Source organism: Pseudonaja textilis, chromosome 5, assembly GCF_049901715.1.
Source record: "Pseudonaja textilis isolate UNSWEBS1 chromosome 5, rPseTex1.2, whole genome shotgun sequence".
In the NCBI taxonomy this organism is placed as follows: domain Eukaryota; kingdom Metazoa; phylum Chordata; class Lepidosauria; order Squamata; family Elapidae; genus Pseudonaja; species Pseudonaja textilis.
This window is the reverse complement of record NC_141994.1, coordinates 10,286,223-10,309,802: the sequence shown is the minus strand read 5'-3', so window position 1 is coordinate 10,309,802 and position 23,580 is coordinate 10,286,223. Positions and strand designations below refer to the sequence as shown.

The window sequence follows — 23,580 nt, the reverse complement described above, 5'->3', positions numbered from 1 at the left end:
AATTATATTTCAGTGTCACCCCTACAATCCATCCCAATCAGTCCCACTTCTATAGTAATAGCAAATAAAAAGAAAAGGAACAAACTCCTTGATAGTTAATTATGTATTTTTCTCTCCAGCTACCTGTTTGTTTTCCAGATGTGGATGGTGTCCTCATCTTTGATATCATGCTTCTCTGCTTGCTCATCGAGAAAGTCAAAGAAATATTTCACAGCTGGTGGAACAACGTGGTGTGAATCAAGTACACTATGGAAAAAATTATCTACAAATTGTTGAAGTGTACCCTAAAAGGGGAAAAGCACACACATAGTACAAACATTAAAAATCCAGGTAATAATGTTAAGTGTAACATTTTCCAGCAGATCCTTTCAATTTATAGGAATGCTTCTGAAATTGACTTATAGTACAAGACTTTATCCCAAATGGCCACGGAATCACAATGGCTCAAAGCGCTGCATTTTTCAACTATAAATGGGTTGTAAATGCTCTTACGAACATAAAAATGAACAGCCATAACAAATGTTCCAGGGACTTCAGAAAGAATAATTCTCTGCTCTGTTTATAAAGAGGTGGCAATTTTAGCATTGTGGCTCAGGGAGAACAGGAGACGCTAGTCTGAAATAAACGGGCAACCAAGAGCTATAATCGGTGGGAGAGTAATGCACTTATCACTGAGCTTTCTGGACATATTACAACAATAATGAGCTTGCAGGGGGCACTTGATTTTTATATATTTAGCAACTTTATTATAATAAAGTTCAGTATTTCTTATAACAGAGATACAAGGAAAGAAGGGAGAGAGGGAGGGAGGGAAAGAGAGAAAGAAAGAAAAAATACGTACAAGCACAGTGTACTCAAACAACACTTTAAAGATCTGGAAATCCACTAAGATAAATCTGCTTCTCCCAAGAATTTTTTTTTTTTTTTGAGCAATCAAACTCCTTTTAAAGTAATGAGATACTTATATCATATAACTGTCCCAAAAATCTGAAGTGCATTAACAAGCATGCTGAAATGCAGTTCCTGTAGCAGTTTTGGAGGCCCAGTTAAGAAAAAAAACACCATATGAGCTGAGATGATACCTGTGGACAAGGAGCCATTGAAATTACAACTCATGTCCTGCTACACTGCATCTTCTTCTATATGGATTCACGGACTCAATTTATAATAACTCACCTAATAAAATAACCAGGAAATATTGATCTCTTTTTTGTACAACTGCTGTTATCAGAACAAACTAGTTTATTTGAATGTAGTCAAATTTTGTTATACTGTATGCAAAATTAGGCAGACTTTAACTGCCTAATCCACCCCTAATCATAATATATTATTTTGTCAGCTTTTTAGTTTTATTATTATTATTATTATTATTATTATTATTATTATTATTATTATTATTATTATTATTGTTGTTGTTGTTGTTGTTGTTGTTATTGTTATTGTTGTTATTTTAAATACTTTTATTTGTAATGCTGGTCTGTGACCGTAACAAACATTGATGGATGGAAGGAAGGAAAGAAGGAAGGAAGGAAGGAAATATTACCTTTGGAAAATAATCCATATTTAATTGAGATGCATAAACACAACAAGAACACTTGGGCAATCTGATTGGACATCTTGCTAATAAGCCAAGGATTTTAATAGAAAATCAGTTTGGCTTGATGAAATTTGAACTGGTCCTGTCTGCTCTGCATGTCACATTTTTTGCAGATATTGTTAAGCAGATTTTATATATCAATAAATGGCTCACAAATGAACCTCAATATAGTTTAAATGAAATCACACACCAAGTTGTTTTAGATATATTAATGTTTACAGAAGAGGGCCTTACAAGGAATTGTTCCTGGGCTTTAAACTAATTTAAGCCCTGTTGTGGCATGCAACTTTCCATTTATATGAACAATCCTACAGGTTAATCCTATAGATCAGTCTTATGTTGTATCCTTAGGACAAGTCATCTGCATATTCAGCATGAACCTCTGCAGAGGGGAACTGTTCTAGACTACCACGTGATCTAGAAACCTATGATGTGCATCCAGAATCTTTTGCAGAAATTGGTGTATTCATGCAGAGCCTGCAAAGATATTTAGCACCAAGGACAATAGATTCTACTCTGCCATTTTCCAAATTTATCAATACCTAATTATAGATAACTCAAGTATTTAGAATTTATCAACACAGCCTAAATAAATACATAGAGAGGATAAGTCTTCATATCTATTTTTTTTTAAAGCTCCAGTATTGTGGCCCCTTTTAAAATTAAAGTTTAAACTGAGCTTGATTTTGTTGAAATAGATAAGGAACAGCATTCTAGAAATAGATTAAAATAGAACTTTTTTGTGAGAATGGCCGGGTAAACGAATCAGCTAGTGTTTTCTGTTTTTGGTTGCTTCTACTTGTTTAATCATTTCTATACTGCATTTTTGTGGTCTTTTTTATTTTTTATTACGGAGAGCTCCCCCAAATAGAGATATATGCATCTAATAAATGAATAAATACATTTCTCTTCTTCAATCAGATGTTTTCAGAACTGAAGCAACAGTATTACATTGTTATTCAGAACCTTTTTTGGGCTGGTGTAAATGTTCAGAATTGAAGCTGCGGCACCTACTGGAAACAACTATAACTCCAAACAATGGCTGGCAATAACATATCAATTTATATCAGGATGCTTCTTACCACATCATCTTGCTGCCCTCTTTTCTATTTCTCCTTTTTGGGGTGATCTTTAAAACTGTAGCCCCCCCCCCCATTTAATTTTTAGTTATGTTTATGGGGACCACTTGATACTAAGGTTCAGAAGTGGTATTCAGCAGGTTCTGACCAGTTCTGGAGAACTGGTAGCGGAAATTTTGAGTAGTTCGGAAAACTGGCAAATTTCACCTCTGACTGGCCCCGCCCCATCTATTCTCCGCCTCCTGAGTCCGAGCTGATCAGCTGGGTCTCCTTTGGTTGCCCTGCACAGGAGAACAGAGCTGGCAAGCAGACGGGTGAGGTGGGGAGGGAACAGGGATTTTGCAGTTAACCTTCCCCCCGGAGTGGAGAGGGAATGGAGATTTTACAGTATCCTTCCCTGCCACGCCCACCAAACCAAGCCACGCCCACAGAACCGGCAGTAATTTTTTAAAAATCCCACTACTACTAAGGTTCATTCATGGAAATAATCATAATATTGAGGATTAAGATTTACTTGGCAGAGTCCCTTTAAAAAAAAAAGAAAAAAAGAACAGTGTAGGAAATCTGGTAAGATACAGGAGAAATGCCTGCAGATACATTCAGACCCCAAAATGCCCTGTTGAAAAACCTGGTTCAAAATTACATAACATTAGCCTAACATTAGCCAAATTATTGTAATTTGGGGAAAATATTGTAATGGCTAAGTATGGTTTGTATTTAAGAGGAGAGCCCTAAGATGTTCATGTGTTTGACTTTAGATCCCAGCATTACTTCAGATCACAATAAATCAGTTGGTACACTATTGGGTCAGACTAGTTCAACTCTTCTCATGCACACCAGTCAATAATATGCTCTTTTAAGAAAATTGAATATTTGTTATCTCTTAGGATTCTTTGTTTTCCAACAGACACACAGTATATTACTTCTGGAATTTTCAAAGAATAGGTTCATACGCAAAGATAAAAAAAACCCTGAGTTTCTTTAACATCAATGAGACTTAATTGAATCTATTAATTTCAGTGCAGCTATACAAGTATGTATCATTGTACCTGAATTCAGCCAATGCCTTTATATCTAAATCTTAATCCTGAAGGAAAATTCTTCATCCAAACTTATTTAAACATAATGAAACTTGTCTCTTGGCCGTCAATTTTACCTTCACAGAGAGTAGCCTTGTCAGGTAGATTTCAGTTATAGCTTTGGTCCTTTCCTTCTCCTTCATACTCCCTCTTTTTGATTTACCTTCATCAACTTCATCTACCGGTCGAACTAGATGCCAGGTCTTATTTTCTTCTTCCAATAAAGCATGTCCTGAATAAAGCATAACATTTCAAAGCAATCAACAGATGAAATGAAATCCAGTGATTGAGCAATTGATCGCCATGCCCAAAATAACATCCACTGTGCTGCAACTAAATGGCATATCTAATGGCCTGCAATAAATATTTGTATTTCATAAAAAAATAAGCTCACATTATTCTTGCTTATAAGTTTCAGATTTTCGAACGAAAAAGTCAAGATAACTTTAAAGTAAAATGAGAGGGTCATTCCATGCCCCCCCTTTCTCCATTCTTCACAGCTGTTTCTGACCACGGCTGATAATATGAGTTTAAAGAAGGAAAAACACAAAAACAGTAAGCTGTTATTTCCTAAAGTCTGCTCTTAAAGCCAGCTATTTTGTGATATGGTTTTACCTGTTCGTTGTTCATAGATCCTAAGAAATTTCAAGTAGATCCCAGCAATTCAAAGCTTATCTCATCTCCACAAAATTCAATAGTAACTTATACAGTTAGTCCTCTATTTATGACCACAATTAGGACCAGAATGTCCATTGGTAAGCAAAGCAGTTGTTAACTGAGTTGTGCCCAATTTTACGACCTTATTTGTCATGTTGATAAGCAAATTACAACAGTAAAATGAATCATGCAGTTGTTAAATCTATCCAGCTTTCCTTGTTGACTTTCCAAATTGGATGTTGCCTGGGAAGGTTGCAAATGGTTTTCACATGACTTTTGGGATACTGCAAACTGTTGTAAATATATGCCAGTTGCAAAGTGCCTGAATTCTGATCACATGACCATGGGAATGGTGCAACAATCATAAATCTAAGTACATAAATTTAAGTTGCTTTTTTCAGTGCAGTTGTAACTTCGAACAGTTGGTAAACAAAAGGCCGTAAGTCAATGACTACCTGCAGAAACCCAGATGAACATACATTTCCTACTTATTTTCCTATATTTATATTTAGGCCCCGGGACACTCTTACAAATGTAGTTCATCTGTTTAATTATACTGTACAGTTCACAGCAAAATGGGCACCGTGAATGATACAAAGGTTCAAAGAACATTAAATATAAAACTTTTGATCTATGAAGCTGAATAGATGTACAATACTGGCAACCAATTAATTACATTCACAGTACACTCACAATGCATATATGTCAGCAAGGTCAAAGCATAAACAATATGTACATAATGACATTTCTAACAATTCTGAATTGTATTGTTTTTATTCAGTTTCCAGCAGCATCGTGACTTTTAGCAATCAGAGAAAAGGCCACTATAGTACATTGTTCTTTCTTTGGGTGAGACAGATAATTTCCAGAATACAAAGTAATGAATACCTGCCATTTTGCAGAACTATTGATTTCAAAAGACCAGTAATATAAAGAAATGCAAAGTCTAACTCTGCTGAACTATTTTATGCTATAATGTTTATTGTAAATGCTTCCTAAATCCTGCTTTAAAAATTGTTGGGGCTTCTACATGTTTTTGTCGTCCATGAGCCCTGGTGGTCCACTGGTTAAAGTACAATATTGCAAGCAAAGTGTCCTGTTACAGGCAAACTCTGTCCACAGCCTAGAGTTCAATCCTGATGAGGCTCAAGGTTGATTCAGCCCTCCACCCTTCCAAGACCAGTAAAATGAGGACCCGAATTGTTGGGAGCAATATGCAAATAATGTTTATATTGTAAACTGCCCAGAGAGTGCTGTAAAGAGCTGTGGGGTCAAATATATGTAAGTCAAAATGCTATTGCTATGAACCCCAGCACATAACCTATAAAACGAACAAATGGACTGTCACTTTGATGGTTCCATCGTTATTTTCAGAATCATTTTCATAAATCAATGGTGTTTGAATGATTCAAGTTTTTAAAAACGAAGTCTGGAGAACATTTTTTCGTAGTCATGCTGGCTGCTAATCCAGAAGACCAGCTGCAAAGATCATGACAACCACTAGATGACAGTCAAGAGACACAGAAAACTTTGCTGTAAGCAGTAATGTCTGGAATTTTGCAGATAAAGACTGGTATCTTGGATGGAAAGTCTTTGCAAAACCACTCCGTTCTTATTTTATCTTACTTATCTAATACCAGTTTTAACATTCTACAATTGGAGAAAACTCTGTAAGTTACTAATAGCCAGGTTATTAATAGATGGAGGTCAGCATGACTGGACTCATATTTCCATGTAACTTGTTACTATTCAATTGTGTGCTATATACGATGCTGGAATGTATAGGAGAAGCCATATTATAGAAATACCAAGACTGTAAGTTGGAAAGTGTCTGATAAATATTGAACATTGTTATTATAACCAAGATGCCTTACAGAGATAACCAAACCTCCTGGGATAAAGAGAAAGAAGTTGAGTTAAAATAAAATATTTGTTATTATTAGAACACAGAAAAGCTATAATGATTTTCTCTAAATGCAACATTTGTAGAAACTAGCAAAAAAAATCAAATACTGAACAGGGATACAAAAAAAAGGAATAGTCAAACCAATTTTCCTACTTTCAAAATCCCACTGAAACGAATGCAGTCATTTAATTTAGAATGTGAAATGTTATTGCATTTATCCTCTAGGATCTTTAATTAGCTATTGCATTTACCTCTGTTAAAACATCGCCGCTAAACAATTTACAAAGATACTTTTTTAGTGAGCTCTAATCCTATTTTCTTTTAACTATTATTTAATAAAGACCAACTTTGAACAGTGTCTAGTTTTATCCAAATTGATTTTTAAAAGGAGAATCAAACCTCAAGGAATCATCCCAAAACAATCCTTTTTAAGCCACTATTTCTTTGTAAAACTGGCAGGAGTATTTCAATCTCTTTTTCAATGGAAAACACTGTATCTGATTAGCCAACAAAGAACACCACATGTCACTGTCAGTGTAAGTTGCAGATTTGCCTAGTTCTCTAATGTTTATAGCTTTTCAAATAAACTGACTCAAGTACATAGTAAATGTTAGCTTTCCAGAATTTCTCTGTATGGCGTTTCCTATGTGGTTTAAAAGCTGTAGAAGGCTCTATCTTTACCCCTAGTGAGCTTGTTTAGCAGCACATATCTCTATCCCAAGCTAGATGCTATGATTATATATGTAAACTCACAGTAAGTATCCACCTTGTTTTCTATCACAAAACAGAACTTGGCTTAAAGGCTACCATGCTATACTTACGTTCCTCTGGCATGTCTTGCTGGTGATCTTCAGGCTGCTGAGAAATCCCCATTTTTGACAAGATGAGGGTAGCACCATCTCTTACCTTCAAGAACATACACGCAACAAATTGGTGAGAACAGCAAAAATAACTCTTATTCCCATGCAGTTTCTACATCCGATGCTAGCATTGTATATGGTATAGCAATACATTCACCTTTCTAGGCCATTTTTTTTACAAGGCAATTATTCTTTTTGATGTATTGTATGTATGCCACTGAAAGAGATGAAAAAAAACCACCTAGTCTTTTATTTTGGTGGCCTCTTCATCGAAATACTCATTGGTGAATAAAACTAGGCCCGTCTTTGAAGTCATTTGGGAAGGAGGTATCATGGACAGTTCTACCCAGAGTTCCTGCCTTTTACTGAAAGGCGTTTTTATCAGTCAATCTCATATTCAGGTCCTCAAATGCTTTTGAGATTAGAAAACTGACATTCACTGAGATTAGAGAGGATATGCAGCATTCCTTAAGTTTAAGCTTTACTGGAAGGACTTAACTGATAACAATTTCTGGGCTGGCTTTAAACAAAGATAACGTTTTTGATCTCTTGATACAGAATTCGCCAGTTTCCAAAGAGCTGCATTCAATAATTGCCCTCTTGCGGCATAGCAATATAATTTCAGATTCTGAAACCAGGCTTTGTTCAAAGAAAATAGATATTGGAGACGATAGGAAGGAAAGGAAATACTTTTTGAGATTGGTCATTTTAATGAGAAATTGTGTGTTACTAAAAAGCAGCAAGGAGGTGTAACATTTCCAAATTTCTTCCTTACATTATAGTGCATCAGGGTATTGATGCGCTTCCATCTTCCTTCCCTTTGTGACGTTAAATCCAAGTCAGAGAGTATCTGTGCAGTAGATCCTGGACGCCATTCTGAGGAGCAATCGCAAGAAGAAAAACATTTTACAGGAGTCTACCCCAAAATAACCTGCATATAAAGGATGATTCCATCTAGCAAATTACTGAAGTTTTGCAGAATTATGTTCTCTTCTCTGGGTCCACCCACCTAAGCAATCCTGTTTTTAAAAATGATAAATTGGATTTAATGGAAAAGTTATTTTCCTGTAGTAGAGACAAAGCATAGCACAGTGGGAGAGGTCCTTTTCTTCCACCGACTCAGGAAGTCAGGTTAGAATATTCTGCAGAGCTACTGTTGAGCCAGTCACTCTCTCTCAACCTGGCCCACCTCACAGAGATAACGTCAACACTGAAGCTGACCTGACCGAAGCCATTTTGAAGCTTCAATATTGCCACACTAGAGCTGAGGGATAGGGAGGGGGAATAGAGATAGCTGGGATTTTGTAGCCAAAACAAAATACTTTCTCCTGGAAATCAAGGACATTCCCACAGGTGGCCAGAGAGAAAGCAAGAGTGACATCACCAGGCAACAGGATGGCCACCTGACTGGACCATGGGACTTGATTGTTTGGGGAAGGGGAAAAACTTTTATTTTTAATTAGGTAAAAACCATGGGAAGCTCCAGAGTCTGTTTTCACCAGAATTGTGCCAAGATGATATATCCAATAAAACTATTTTTGATGACTCTGGTGGCCTTGAAGCAGGGGTGGGCTGTAAATAATTTAACAACCGGTTCTCTGCCCGGTTGCTGAGTGGGCGAGGCCAGGGGTGTGGCCTAGTCAGCCTCCTGCATCACCCTGGGAGCGAAAACCGGCAGTGGGGGGTCCATTTTTGCTTTCCCTGGGCTCTAGAGGCTTTCCTCAAGCCTCCAGGAGGTCCATTTTTGCCCTTCCCAAGCCTCCGTACAGGCCCTGCACTTACCTGCGATCCAAAACAGGATGCGTGGGGGACTTCTGGGAGGGCCGGGCTGGGCCAACCGGTCATCGGAACTACCGGTTTGCCGAATCAGATGTAAAATTAACATCCGGTTTGCCCGAACCAGCACAAACCGGCTGAAGCCCACCCATGGCTTGGAGTTTTGTTTGCTATGGGATTCTCAAATGGAACCCTGACATTTAGTGTTGTGGGGAAAATAGGAGCAAGGAGCATTAAGTATGTTTGCCAGCTTGAATTATTTATAAAAATAGTCAAGGTGGAATAAAAATAAACACTAATATAAATAAAATGGTTAGTCTTAATAGGAGATTACACAGAAGAATCTCTTGATTTGATAATGGCCAACAGAGACTTGCTGCTCTCTAATGCTAGAATTAAGGAGGGCGTACACTTCTCCGTAAATGTGTGTTGTTGTAATCCTTTATTTTGGCAAGTGGCATATCTAGTTAAGATCCAATTTATTTTAATATTACAGACACACAGTTGTTTCCTGTAAGTAGAAATTCCTCAGATATTTCATTTTTGTAAAAAAAAGTCAAAATCATCGCTAGAGGAGGAAACTCTATTTAAGAGTTGAGATGTTTAGAAGCATAAAACTTTCCCCTAAATTGAGTTCCATTAAATGATTGTTTTTGTATTAGTATATTGTATTCAACTCTTTTTTTTTTTTGGAGATCAAGAAACAATATATCTCAAAGTAAACATCTTAGCTTGCATAGTGTAAGCGGAGTCTTATTGTGCTTGTGGGATACTGGCCAAAATTATATACCATTTTTAGGGAATGCTGCATGTAGTCCAGGTAAGAATATTAACCTGGTTTGCATCTTCCCTGTATTATTTTTTTTAAAAAATCTAAAAGCCAGGGGTGGGCTTCAAAAAATGTTAGCAACAGGTTCTCTGCCCAGTTGCTGGGTGGATGTGGCCAGGGTGAGCATGGCCAAGTCAGCCTCCTGCACCACGTGGAAGTGGGGGGGGGGGCATTTTTGCCCTTCCCGGGCTCCAGAGGCTTTCCTCGAACCTCCAGGAGGGTGAAATGGCCTCCCCAGGCTCCAGAAGCTTGCTGGAAGCCAGAAATGGGTCCATTTCTAGCCTTCCTGAACTTCCGGGAGGCCTGTTTTTTGCCCTGCCTGAGCCTCCATACAGGCCCTGCACTTACCTGCAATCCAAAACAGGCTGCGTGGGGACTCCTGGGAGGGGCTGGGCCAGCCAGGAGTGGGATTTGGGGGTCCTTCGAATTGTGAGAATCTCCTGAACCCTTGCAAACTCCCAGCAGCCCACCCTTGCTTAAAAGCTTTGATTGACCAAACAATCAAAAGTCAAACACTACGGTCGTATCAGATAATGTCCATGGCATATAGAACATTAGAATTTGGAGTCTTAAGGGAAATGAATGTAAAGAGCAGAAATTAACAAATGAAATGAAAGGAAGATAACTAGATTGCATGTCTATGAAAATAAATGGGAACGGATATTACATATTTCCAGGTAGTCTAATCCTGTTGGCTGGGGTAGATTAATATATGTAGGGAAATTATCTGGTTTTATTTTTTTTTAATCTTACTGCTTTTAAATTTTTTTAAAAAAATAATTAAAACTATTGTTAAAATTATTATCTACCTACAGCTCAGCTGAGTTAAACATTATTATATTGTTGGACACATTATGAATAGATTCTATATCAAATGTAGCATTTCTATATGGAAAACAGACCAGTAAATTGTTGGAACATAAGGAAATTTTAACGCCATAAAACCTACAAGCCATACTAACCATAACACAAGAGAGACAAAGTGGGGAGACAGAGTTGTTGCCCTTGCTTTTCTCTAAATTTTATCTATTTGGGTAGGAAATTACAAGGGGAGCCATATTTACCTTTCTTTATCAGACAGAGTGAGTACTTTTCATGAGAACTTCTGAATGTATGGAAATTAGAAAAAAAATGGGGAAGAGTTTAGTGGGCAAAGTACTTTTCTTTTTACTCTTAAATCATTCCATGGATTCAGATGGAATTATTAAGACAATCTTTTTGCTTTTTGCAAACATTTGCATTTTGACAGCAACGTCTTCTTTAAAATACATTTAAAAAAAACCCCAGATACATACCAAGAACAACACTGTCAGGCTTTGGCCACTGTGAGTAAGGCAGATTTCGATATACTTGGTCTATTATCTTTTCTTTTACTTGAGAAATGGTATCACAGTTGAGCACTTTTACAGGTATGGATTCTGAGCCTTCATCTTGAACAATCACATTTACAGTCTGGAAGGGTAGAAATTTCAGAGTTATTAAAATCACACAAGAAAAGTCAATGCTGGTAGAAACTTGTCTATTTATAGACATTTAGACAGGTGGTACAGTTCATGTCATTTCATACCCGTTTCTCTGTTTTTTGATGGAAATGGGGTCATACTGAGATTTCTGTGAAAATTAATAAACTATTCATTACTTTTAACACTGAACCTACTGAAAATATAGAAAGCCTTCAATATATTTCTGTGTCGTTGTAATTGGATTTTGAAGACTTATTTTTTAAAAAATTAAATTCAGACACATTATCAAGACTAGTGCACTAGCTACTGTTTGTAGATGCTTAGATTAGTCCATTAACCTTAAAGGAAGACACCCACTATATTAGAAACTCCCCGTCAAAACAGCAGAGAAAGCAATTTCCAGATAGGTAAAGCTTCACAGACATTTAATTCTTACTGTAATCCCAGAATAACAGTTTTGATTGAAATAGACTCAAGCTCTTAAATTATAAGGGGCAAGTGTAGTCATATCTGGCAAGCAAGTACATTTCAGTAAAAAAGCATGCAATACACACATGACATTGAAGAGATATTTTGGTGAACACATTTTTTTACTTACATATATACACTAAAACACTGCTCTCATGAGCCAATTGAGTAAGGGGTAGTTACCCATTAAGTCAAAAATTAAGCCATTTGCAGCAAATTATATTGTTTGCATATGCAAATTGCCATACATTATGTAAATTTAATGTTTAGTTAACCTCAATTTAATTGCCTCATTCAGAACACTTGTCCAGCTATCCTTTTATTACAAAGATATTTAGGCTGTCTGATTTACCAATCTGTAAATGCGTTTCAGCCAGCCCACCAAATGAGGTTGACTGTAAAATTACTCTATATGGTTTATTACAAATTACTTCCATAGTTTTGATTTGGCAATTAAAAATGATACATATTTAAACTTGACTAGAAGGTTCTTGTCTAGAGAGAGATCCCAAATAATGAGGCTGAACTACAAATCACTGCTTATCACATTGGCAGGTAAAGCAGCATTTACACATGCTTGATTTTACTGAGTATAGTGGATTAATGTTAGTAATTAACTTATTAATTACTTTCCTGACATTAGATTTACACTTTAAAAATGGGCTGAAAAAACATATAATTCGAATAATCTATTATCTTAAAGCCAGATCATCCACTGATGTAGTTTGCTTAATTTATTTGCAGATATTAAATTAAGGAGAAATTAAATAGTAAGTGAGAACTTGTCATAAAATGGATTGTTTAAGAAAGCCAAAAGTTCTTGATGGGTTCCCTATATAAATTTGGGAATAACAATTCTGGAAATCATATTGATGATCAACAACTGAAAACCCTGCCTTGACAGAGATGGTCATTTTGTCAATTCAGAGTTGCTGCTAAAGAATTGGGAAAGGATTTTAATATTTTCCTCTGCTTCTGAAATCCTGAGAAAATCCTTCCTCTGAAGCTAATTCAGAATTAAGGGGAAGAAATTTTGGGAGTTTCTCTCCAAAGCAAATAGCAACTTCATCTGTATTTTTGATTAGCTAGTCTGCAACTTCTTTTACAAAAAAAAAAAATTCCACACATATTACACATTAATATCTCTGCAAAGATATAATAATTTGGTTCTTCAGTTCTCTCAAATGAAGAGCCTGTTTGATGTAATCATACCCTTTGCTCACCAAAGTAATAAAATTATTAATTGTACTAATATTTATCACATCTTCCAGTACTATTTTGGACCTTCAATGACCTTCAATGGCCATCCCAACTTCTCATCTTCAAGAAGAAGGAATTCCTTTTCTCTCTAGTTCACATGTGGTATTTTTAGGTAGGCTGGCTTCATGTACCTGATTATTATATCTTAGTTGACATAATCCAGGGATGTCAAACTCACATCATCACGGCGGCATCACATGACATATCAGGACTTTCCCCCCTTCACTGGACATGGGTGTGGCCAGCACATGACGCATCTGGCCCATGGGTTGGCAGTTTGACAGCCCTGATTCAGTCAATTAAAGTACCAAACATAATAACAAATCATTACATTAAGTCTTAAAGTTTCACCTCATTCTTTCTGTATGTATACATATGCAGCAATTAAGGTGCTGGACCAGGAGTGCTGACACACTGATTTTAGTCCTTCTTTACGTGTGGAAATTGGATAGACCAATCACTCTTTCTTTTCAGTAAACCAGGAAGTTGAAAAAGTTATTTCTAGCAACCCATACAGAACCAGAATTTCAATTATGACCCATAACCTTCAAAGTCTTCATCTTTCAGTGAATTGATTTGACTGATAATATTACTTTTCTATCATTCGTGTTTTACAAAATACATACTGTAAATGGTGAAAAAATAGTAGGTCATATTTCAGAAGCATTTCATTTTTTGAATATTCTAAAACAAATATTAATGAAAGCTATGTACCAGTTGTGAATATTCTACATCATCTCCCAACAAACCAGTGTCATTCAGTGTGTATTTGGCTTTCATTTGCACAGCATCCACTGGTCCTTTCTCTACTTGATGTTTGATAGCTTTGAACAATTTATAAAGAGGCTCCCCAGCATTATCCTGATAAAGGATGAAAGAGGAAAAAAATGGTAAGTGAATCTACTTTGTGATAGAGAATTAGCATTCCACCACATTGTTGAATATTAAAAAACTTCTTAAGATCATTATGTCTGCAGACTACATTTTCCCATTGAATTTAAACTACCATTTGTAACTGCTTTCAGATCAAGACTAATGTGGCTATGTTTGGTTATTCTTATTGGTATATATTTGGAAGAAGGCACAATAAACTAAAGGTTAATATCAGTCTACAGTTTGATATACCATAAGGAAGGCTGAGCGCCAAAGAATTGAGGCCTTGGAGTTATGGTGCTGGAGAAGACTCCTGCGAGCACCTTGGACTGCAAGGCGATCAAACTGGTCAGTCCTAGAGGAGATCAACCCTGACTGCTCTTTAGAAGGCCAGATCCTGAAGATGAAACTCAAATACTCTGACCACCTGATGAGAAGGAAGGACTCCCTGGAGAAGAGCCCAATGCTGGGAAAGATTGAGGGCAATAGAAGAAGGGGACGGAAGAGAATGAGATGGCTGGATGGAGTCACTGAAGCAGTCAGTGTGAGCTTAAATGGACTCAGGGAATGGTAGAAGACAGGATGGCCTGGAGGAATGTTGTCCATGGGGTTGCGATGGATCAGACACGACTTTGTGACTAACAACAACAACAACATAGTTTGATACGATGTTCAAAACAAATGTACAGTGAATGCATTTTAGATCTTACCTTGAGGTACTGATACAGACAAATTGACATCCAATTAGAAAGCATTCTTTCCACAACGGTTTCAGATCTAAAAATTGTTTAAAAAAAAACCTTGTGTTGAAGTACATGGTTAGGAAGTGTACATGACTCTGACAGCAACTAAACATGCATTATATGTTTCTCTCATTTCTCCATATTCAATGTATTCAAGCTAATGGCTTTGGAAAATACGAGGGTTATGCAAATCCTTTAAAAGAGGATTTGGTTTTGAAAGCTGATCCTATTTTGCTGATGAAGCAACTGTGGATGTTTTAGGTAGCTTTTGAAGCAGTTGTCAATCCCACTAGTTAAACCAGACCAGGAAATCAGCTTCACAAGAAGACTAAAACTATTTCTATGGAGATTGACTACTGTAACACAAACATATAAATCTACTGTGCTATACCTCCTCCTCTTCCTTATTAATTCAGTGAATTATGGAGATAATCAGTGTTAGTCACTTCCAAATGTTATCTGGCTGCTCTGGACTTTAAAAATGCTGCTGCTCCTTTTGCCCTGACAACAACTCCTTTAATATCTCCATCAATATGATCTTCTTTAGTCTTTATAACAGTTGTGTGAATTTGGAAAAAAAAAGACACAGCTGCTTTAATGATTAGGAAAGAGATGCATTGTATGCACTCTTGCATTCTTCAAAAAGCTTATTTGAAAATATTTCTGAAGCTCTCCAAAACAAGTCATTGCTCTGTGTTGCTGTTGCACTGAAGCAGGGTTAGTAGATGTCCAGAGCTAGAAAGATTAGGCTAAAATTCTCACTTCTTCCTGGATGACTTTAGACCAGTCCTCTCTCTTGTTTAACCTTTCTCTCAAGGTCACTGTGAGGATAACATGGGAGAAGAACCATATATATGTGAGCTCCTGAGGCAGTATAGGGCAAAAATCAATAATAGTAATACAGTAAATAAAACATTATCTCAGTGAAGAATGTGCTGACTTTCCTGCTGTCATACAGTATAGGAACTACCTGTGTTGTGAGCTGTGGGAAATGCTAAAACTGTCAGAAAGATAAACATGCTCTCATGAGTCTTCCTCTCAAATAATTATACCAGAAATCTGATTCTAGAGTTTTTTTTTTTCCTGAGGTACAACAATGAATTAAGTGCAGACCAAGATGCTTGCTTCTCATTTTTGGCATGAACAAATATTCTAATTTCAAAATTAAGTAAAATTACATCCTGTACTACGGAGACCAAAAACAGAACATGTGACAAAACATGAGAGAGAGAGAGAGAGAGAGAGAGAGATGGGGAGGGAAAGAGAGATGGGGGTGAGAGAAAAAGAGAGAGAACATCATACTCTGGAACAGTTAATTCACATTAGAAAGAAAAATGCTGAACTTAGTAGGAAACAGAACACAACTCCTTAACCAAACAGGTGAGAAACATGGTAGACCTCACATAATAATAAGTAAATAACATAAAAGTAAATAAACTATATATACCAGTTTAACTATGGCATAAATTTAAAAAAAACAAGATACCATAATATGGCCTTCATAAAGAATCAGAGGCTTTACTTTCATAACTAAATGCTGCTATTCTTTAAATTCTAATCAGTGATGAATGGTCAGATTTTTGCAGTTGTCTCAAGCTGACAACTTGGTTGCTTATTTGGAAAGTGAGAAATCCAGGGATGGGATTCTACCAATTTGCACCTATTCACTAGAACCGGTTGTTAACATTCTAAGCAGTTTGGAGAGCCAGTTATTAGAAGAAATTATTGGCCTAATCCTGTAAGGAAGGCAGGAAGGAAACATTCTGGTGTTGCTTACAAAAACTGCCTCTCCGTTAACTCTTATTACATTCTTGGAATGATTAGACTTCCTGTCTCAGGAACATCTCTGGAGGTTTTTTCCCCTCCTTTGCTGGTACTTTGCTTGTGTGGAGTGACCATTCAAAGTTACAATGGCACTGAAAAAAGTGACTTATGGCCATTTTTCACACTTATGACTGTTGCAGCATCCCCACAGTCATGAGAGGCCAGGCGAGAAGATGCGTGCCTCAATGTGAATGATATTGAGTTGGCCACACCCAGCCAATCACATGACTACCAAGCCATGTCCACCCAGTCACATGACCACCAAGCCACGCCTACCACTTAAGCCATGCCCACAGAACCGGTTGTTAAAAATTTTGAATCCAACCCCTGGAGAAATCTATTTTAACAGTGCTTGTCTGTGGTGGGTGCATCTCATCATCACCACTGGAGCAAGTCAACGGATTATTTGGCTTCTCCATGAGAGGAATGAAATGGTTGGGAAAGTAGGATATCAATCTTATCTTGCACAGCAAAAACATATTGGACCTGCCCAGTTGTAATAGGAGACATGGTGGTTCAGTGGTTAAGATGCTGAGCTTATCAATCAGAAAGGTCAGCAGTTTGGCAGTTCGAATGTTTAGCACTGTGTAACAGAGTGAGCTCCCGTTACTTGTCCCACCTTCTGCCAACCTAGCAGTTCGAAAGCATGTAAAAATGCAAATAGAAAAATAGGGACCAGTTTGGTGGGAAGGTAACAGTGTTCCATGGGCCTTCGGCATTTAGTTATGCCGGCCACATGACCACGGAGACTTCTTCGCACAGTGATGGCTTTTCAGCTTTGAAACGGAGATGAGCACTACCCCCTAGAGCCAGAAACGACTAGCACGTATGTGCGAGGGGAACCTTTACCTTAGTTGTAATATATTAAACCTTCCCTACCTTCGGAGCATCAGTTTAGGATTTTTGGCCACAACATACTGCTCCATAAGTTCCAAAAACAATGTCCTCATGATGTCAGTATAGTATTCTAGCTTCCCATGCAAAGCCACGGTCAAAAGAGATGCAAAATATACTTTTGCACGGGCAGAAAATTCCTTTTGCTTTTCCAACGTGTGAATGAACTAAACAGAAACAACAACAACAAAAACAGATATATGAATGAAACAGTTGAGGCTTATTCTTTTTATTGGTCATTCTGGAAACATAGTATAATGAGATAAAAATTGGAATACAATACATTCCAGAAGAATTGAATATATTTTTGTGGTTCTGGCCAGATAAACTGAGGATTTTGTTTAATGCACTTCTTTTGCATTCAGTTTATCATTTGCAACAATTTCGTGCACATGTTCAGGACTCTGTTTGATGCTTTAATTTTGGTTAATTTGATCCCTGGCATATATTAAACAGGGTGCAAACAGGGCAGGGCAGCAACATCAAAATAACAAGGACAACTGAAGTCTTGTCCTGGTATTTCTTTAAAAAGGGTGGGAAGACTTCATTTGACAGTTGCTTTCACCGTTTTGCTGCTGTTGACCTTTCATAGATATCCCTGAATATATAAGAAAAGGGTGGGATCTAATTGCATTTCATGGTTGACATAACTATATAATGAATGTAATGGGTACCGGCTAATAGTATTTCTGGTGAATACCATTCTTCCACAGATGACAGGTACAGGAACAAAATTATGTAAGATGCTATTATACATCACAGACACAGCTTTACAAGATGTTCAGGACACAAAATATGCAGATTAATTTATTATTCTAATAAACAGATGTATCAAATGAAAAAGCTTTTTAGCAACATAAAAGTTGACCTTTATTTTCTACTCACGTTAATGAGGAATGATTTACTGTTGAGCAGATTGGAGAACTGATTCAATGCCTGTTCTACGGTTGGCCGTCTGTTTTCAGGAATGTCCAATTTTCCGGTGATCATTACATCTTTTTCTCCGTCTTTAGAGGGCAGAAAGAAGACTCTGTCCGTATAGGTTTTGTAGTCAAGCACTGGAATTCTTGCTTCGTTGATGTCATTTGTCTGATCCTCCATTTCTATCATTAAATCTATGCAACAGGAAATAATGTTAAAGCTTTAGCAGAAAATAATAATATTGATTTAATTATTGCTACTCTGAGCAAAATATTAAAATGCTATAATTGACAATTCTCTTAACTTATTACAACAATACTTACACCCAACCAGGAAATAGGAATTTTGGTTTTAAACACATTTGTGAATGTCTGATTTAAATTACAATTACTTTTGAATAAACATCATCACCATTCTAATCTTAGAATGAAATCATCGGAAGAGAAAAACTCTCTCTCTTTAGTTGCTCTAGTTGTTTTTCTTGGCAATACTTTGGAAGGCTATCCTGGGGGCTGTGTTACAAAAATAATGTGTAGGGCAAGGACAAAGATTGATTTCATTACACTGATATGTAAATTTAATTGAAATTAAATGTGGCTAATTTGATTAATCTCTAGTTCATGTATTTAATAATTTTCACTATCTGTCACATGAAAATTATAATTTGCCGCAAACCTTTAATGGTATCTGAAGGCTGTAAACAAGATTTTTCTGCAGGGAAGAAAGGACAAAAGAGCTTGAGTTTATACAGCTCTGCACTCACACACATACACAGCCTACTGAGACTAGGATATTTTTGTATTAATTAGATCAGAATGAATCCAAATCTCCCAGGTCATATTCTCTATCCACAAAGTGGAACTGGTTCTTAATTACAATCTACCAATAAAAGGTCCTTGAACTTTTATCTGACTATAGGAAGGCAACGGTCTCATCTTGCTGTTACAGTCCAGCTTAGCTCTATTATGTTGTCAAAAAGAAAAGCTATAGCTTTAGAGATGGGATTGGGAGAGGAATGGAACATACCGGCACTGTCCTTTTTCAGTATAATCTTGAATTGCTTTCACAACATTCCTCACAGCGCCCAAATGGAGAAAAGTGAGGGCGACCATCATCAGGGACCTTGAACTGATCCCACTTTTACAAACCCATAACAGTGTGACCATAAAAATCAAGCGTGCTTTTCCACACTCTTGGGACAGGGACAAATTACTCAATGTGCTAGATACGTAGCTCTTTTTCATTAAAAAGCAAAACAATATAATATGTTGCATGAATGTGCATGAATGCCAACCTGAAATTGAAATTACCATAGCAGTATGGGAATTTAATCTTTTTTCTCTTTTGTTTGGAAAATACATAAACCTTCTTTTGTGTGTATTGTTGTTATTTCCTCACTTTGAGAGAAAAAAAAAAACTTAGTTGGCACCAATTAATTGTTAAAGGAGTATATATTCAGCAGATGAATTTTCTAAAACAGTCCTTGGGGGAGAAGGATTAAATTTCCTTCAAATGCTGTCAGCTGGTGCTCCATTCAAAATCCAAGAAAGAAATACTTAGACTCCTTTAATCAGAGAAAAGATATCTTTTAAGTGGTAGCAACAAAAGAATTCTGAATCTGAGAAAATGGGTGCGTAAATCACATATACAAAGTAATGGCAACGTTCCCACCCCGAACAGTTCAATTGGCTCATCCAATTAAAAGTTGTGTATATCATCATGTGGGCATCTCCAGGTGGTGATGAGGCCTCTGTCCGTTGACCTTGACATAGAGTTGCACATGCGCATAGCATAGGATAGAAGCCTAAGCAAGAATCTACACCCCCCCCCGCAGCTTATACAGTTCTGGTTTGTAACACCTCCAGCTCACTTCCCATAACCATTTCCCCCTCCTCCCCCCATTACTTCTGACAGCCGAAAGATGCAAAGCAAAGGGAGAAAATCTTGAAGGCTTCATGAATGCATTGTAAGTCTCAGAACAGATCTACCATTAAATGAACTAACAAAAAAAAAAAGCAGTTCCACATTACACTGTAAACATATTGAATTACTTTTTTAAAAAAATGGATAACTTCTTGTTAGACTGTAATAGAATGTGAGAAAAGGGTGCTGGGGAAAATAATAATATCATTTTAAAACCATTCTTCTTCTTATTTATTTGATTTTTATCCTGCCTTTAGTACTTTATAAGTACCTCAAGGCTTTGAAGATACCTAATACCCTGTGAGGAGAGTTGGGCTGAGAGAGTGTAGCTGCCCAATGTCACCCAGTTGGCTTTCATGCACAAGGCAGGATTAGAACTCACAATCTCTGGCTTCTGGTCCAGCATCTTAACCACTACGTCATTCAAAAAAAAGAAAAGTCCTACTCCAAAATACTGTTTTTTGTGGGATTCAAGTTACTATAGACTTACACTGATATCTTTTCCAATTTTTTTAGAACAGGTTGGGAAGGTTGCTAATGGCAATCACATGATTCAAGTCTTTCAACTACTATAAATCCCTGCCAGTTGCAACAAGGCCAAAATTTGATCATATCTTCTTGGGGATGATGAGACAGCCTTAAATGTGAGGACTGGTTGTAAGTCACATTTCTTCAGTGCCATTGTAATTTCAAATGGTCACTAAATGAATGGTTGTAAGTTAAGAGCTGAGTGTATGTGTATTTCCATTAAAAGGAGAGAGAGAGAGAAAGAGAGAGGGAGGGAGGGGGAGAGAGAGAGAGAGAGAGAGCGCTAACATGAGAAATGAAGGAAAACCTCTTGGCTTTTCTATAAAAAACACAAACAGGGGGTAATACAATATAGTAATTACAAAGAAAAAAGGTCTCCTTTCACCACTGTGATGTGTGACTCAAATTCTATTTATTGTAAATATTAGTTTGGAGCTATTGTAAGAAAAGTAGTAATTAGAATCCAAGGGTGAATTCTCTTTCCTTCTCTCTTCACAAGTAAACATATAGTACTTTTTCCTGAAAAACTGCAGATAACTAAAAGCATGTAAGACAAGAAAACTCCGGCAGCATAGGTACTGTTTCCATAATTGTGTTATATTAATAAATATGTTAATTTAATATAAATTACATGTATGTTAGTGGTCAGCAGAGTGAAGACTGATATCTGTGATTTAACAAAGATCACAGAAAACACATTAGGTCAATCCAATTTCTTTTAAATTTGACACAGGGGACAATTACTTTTGTCCACTTATACTAGAAGATGTCTGCATTACTGACAAGATCTTCAAGTTAATTAATCTAATAGCCTCAGAAATTTCTGTTGATTATAGCAATAAAAAAATTAAGAAATTCAGTGAACAATTTAGCATCTACAAGAGATCCAAAGATTCCTGGCTAGTAGTGGTCCAAATGTAATTATCTTTTGACAAAGAATTAGATATAGAACTGAATAATCAGTGGAAAGAAAAAAAAATCAAAGAAGAAGAGTAATTTCAAATTTCAAGGCAAAAGAGAGCAGGAACTAGACAGAATTAGCAAGGATTAAAGGCAATATACTGACATGTTCTCTGCGTTAGGCAAAAAGAGATCTTTGTACCTTTTGGTAAACAAAAAACTGAAATAGTATATATAATACATACAACATGATTTTGGGCTCTACTTGTGTAATTAATCAAATTGGAATCTGGTACTTACACACAGCTTCTATCTAGGCCAGCCTCCAAATGATTGATGGCTATTCTTGGAAGCCAAAAATGATCTTATGAGGCCTATGACAATTTTATGGCTTTAGGTAGGCTGAAGTCATTGCTAAGGGTGCAGCATAGTGCCAAATTAAATCAACAATATGATTTCCTCAAACTCACAAACATGAGTTTGAACTGCTATCAGCAAAGAACCAGCACATGAATATCATAGATGGTATCCATGAATCAAAGAGGTGAAAATTTCTCGCCTGCTTCAAAATATGCCGGCTTGAATATATAATGAGGCATAACAGATTCAAGACAGATGTGTGCATTTTGAAATTCCAGAACTGTGAAATCATTACGTCTAAAATTCTTACAAACTGAAGTTTTCAGATAAGTCACGTCCTGATTGCGAAGTTTAAAATGACACAAACATCATATGCCTAAAAGTGACCTAGGCTGCATTCCTTAAATCTTGTTGAAAACTGGATTGATAGCATATTTCTACTTTGACTGCTATCTTAGATATATAAATACAATTTTAATTCTTTATTAACACAAGATAATGCAATCCAAAGTTGCATTAACAGATTAATTAACATTAATCAAGATCAAGTGAGGTACTAATACCACTCTATAAATCCTTAGTAATACCACACCTAGAGTAGATGTTGAGACTCTAGAAAAAGTACAGAGTAGCAACTGGGATGATTAGGGGACTGGAGACTAAAACATATGAAGAACGATTACAGGAACTGGGCTTGGCTAGTCTAGTGAAGGGAAGGACCAGGGGAGACATGATAGCAGTCTTCCAATATTTGAGGGGTTGTCACAGAGAGGAGGAAGGGGTCAAGCTATTTTCTAAAGCGCCTGTAGGTCAAACAAGGAATAATGGAAGGAAACTGAACAAGAGAGATTTAACCTGGAAATAAGGAAAAACTTTCTGACAGTGAGAACAATCAACCAATGGAACAGCTTGCCCTCGGAAGTTGTGGGAGCGCCATCACTTGAGACTTTCAAGAAGAGATTGTACTGCCATTTGTCAGAAATGGTGTAGGATCTCCTGCTTGGGCAGGGGGTTGGACTAGATGACCTACAAGGTCCCTTCCAACTCTGATTATCTGTTATATAGTATATTGGGTAAAGAGATGCTTCTTTGATAAAGGCTTGTCTTTGCTGCCTTCTGAGATATATTTTCAGTGTTCCAGTCTATTAACTATCCTAATATTTCTTGGTCATTTTCCATGTAAGTACTAACAAGGTCTGTAACTGAAAAGAAATAATTTCTATCATTGCTTCTATTTTACCCGATTTTTTTCTGAAGTCTAAAACTCTAATAAATTTCTACAAATTAAATTATATTTGGAACCCTCTCTATCCAGTTGAAAAGCTAGTTGTGAAGCTGATCAGCTTGTCTGGCCTCAAAAGTCTAAGCAGGTACAGACCTTGGTAGTACTTACATGAAAGATGACCAGGAAATACTATGGCAGTTAATAGACTGAAAAAAAAAATCCCAGAAGGCAGCAATGACAAACCTTGATTGTTGCAAAGAAACCTATTTGGATGAGTCCATGAATCACTAGTAACTGGGCTCGTTTCAACAGAGATTTTACTTTCCCCCCTTCAGTCAACAGGAGCATAACTTTCAAATATTAATCCATTTTCTGTTGAAATACAAACTGATTTACTATGTCCCAAGAGAAACAT

The 23,580-nt window shown here is 36.7% G+C and overlaps 1 protein-coding gene across 13 annotated transcripts in view; it reads right to left on the bottom strand.

The window, feature by feature from the left end:
- Positions 1–23,580, bottom strand: part of PLXNB2 (plexin B2) — a 334,253-nt gene that overhangs the window by 14,137 nt on the left and 296,536 nt on the right. For all 13 annotated transcript variants that reach the window (XM_087934112.1, XM_087934111.1, XM_087934114.1 and 10 more), the window contains 9 exons: positions 18,194–18,423; positions 17,294–17,475; positions 14,558–14,624; positions 13,689–13,835; positions 11,079–11,235; positions 7,954–8,054; positions 7,140–7,224; positions 3,833–3,987; positions 124–284 (listed from right to left, as the gene is read on the bottom strand). In XM_087934112.1, coding sequence (XP_087790238.1) covers positions 124–284; positions 3,833–3,987; positions 7,140–7,224; positions 7,954–8,054; positions 11,079–11,235; positions 13,689–13,835; positions 14,558–14,624; positions 17,294–17,475; positions 18,194–18,423 — 1,285 coding nt within the window. The remainder of the gene's footprint in view (positions 1–123; positions 285–3,832; positions 3,988–7,139; positions 7,225–7,953; positions 8,055–11,078; positions 11,236–13,688; positions 13,836–14,557; positions 14,625–17,293; positions 17,476–18,193; positions 18,424–23,580) is intronic.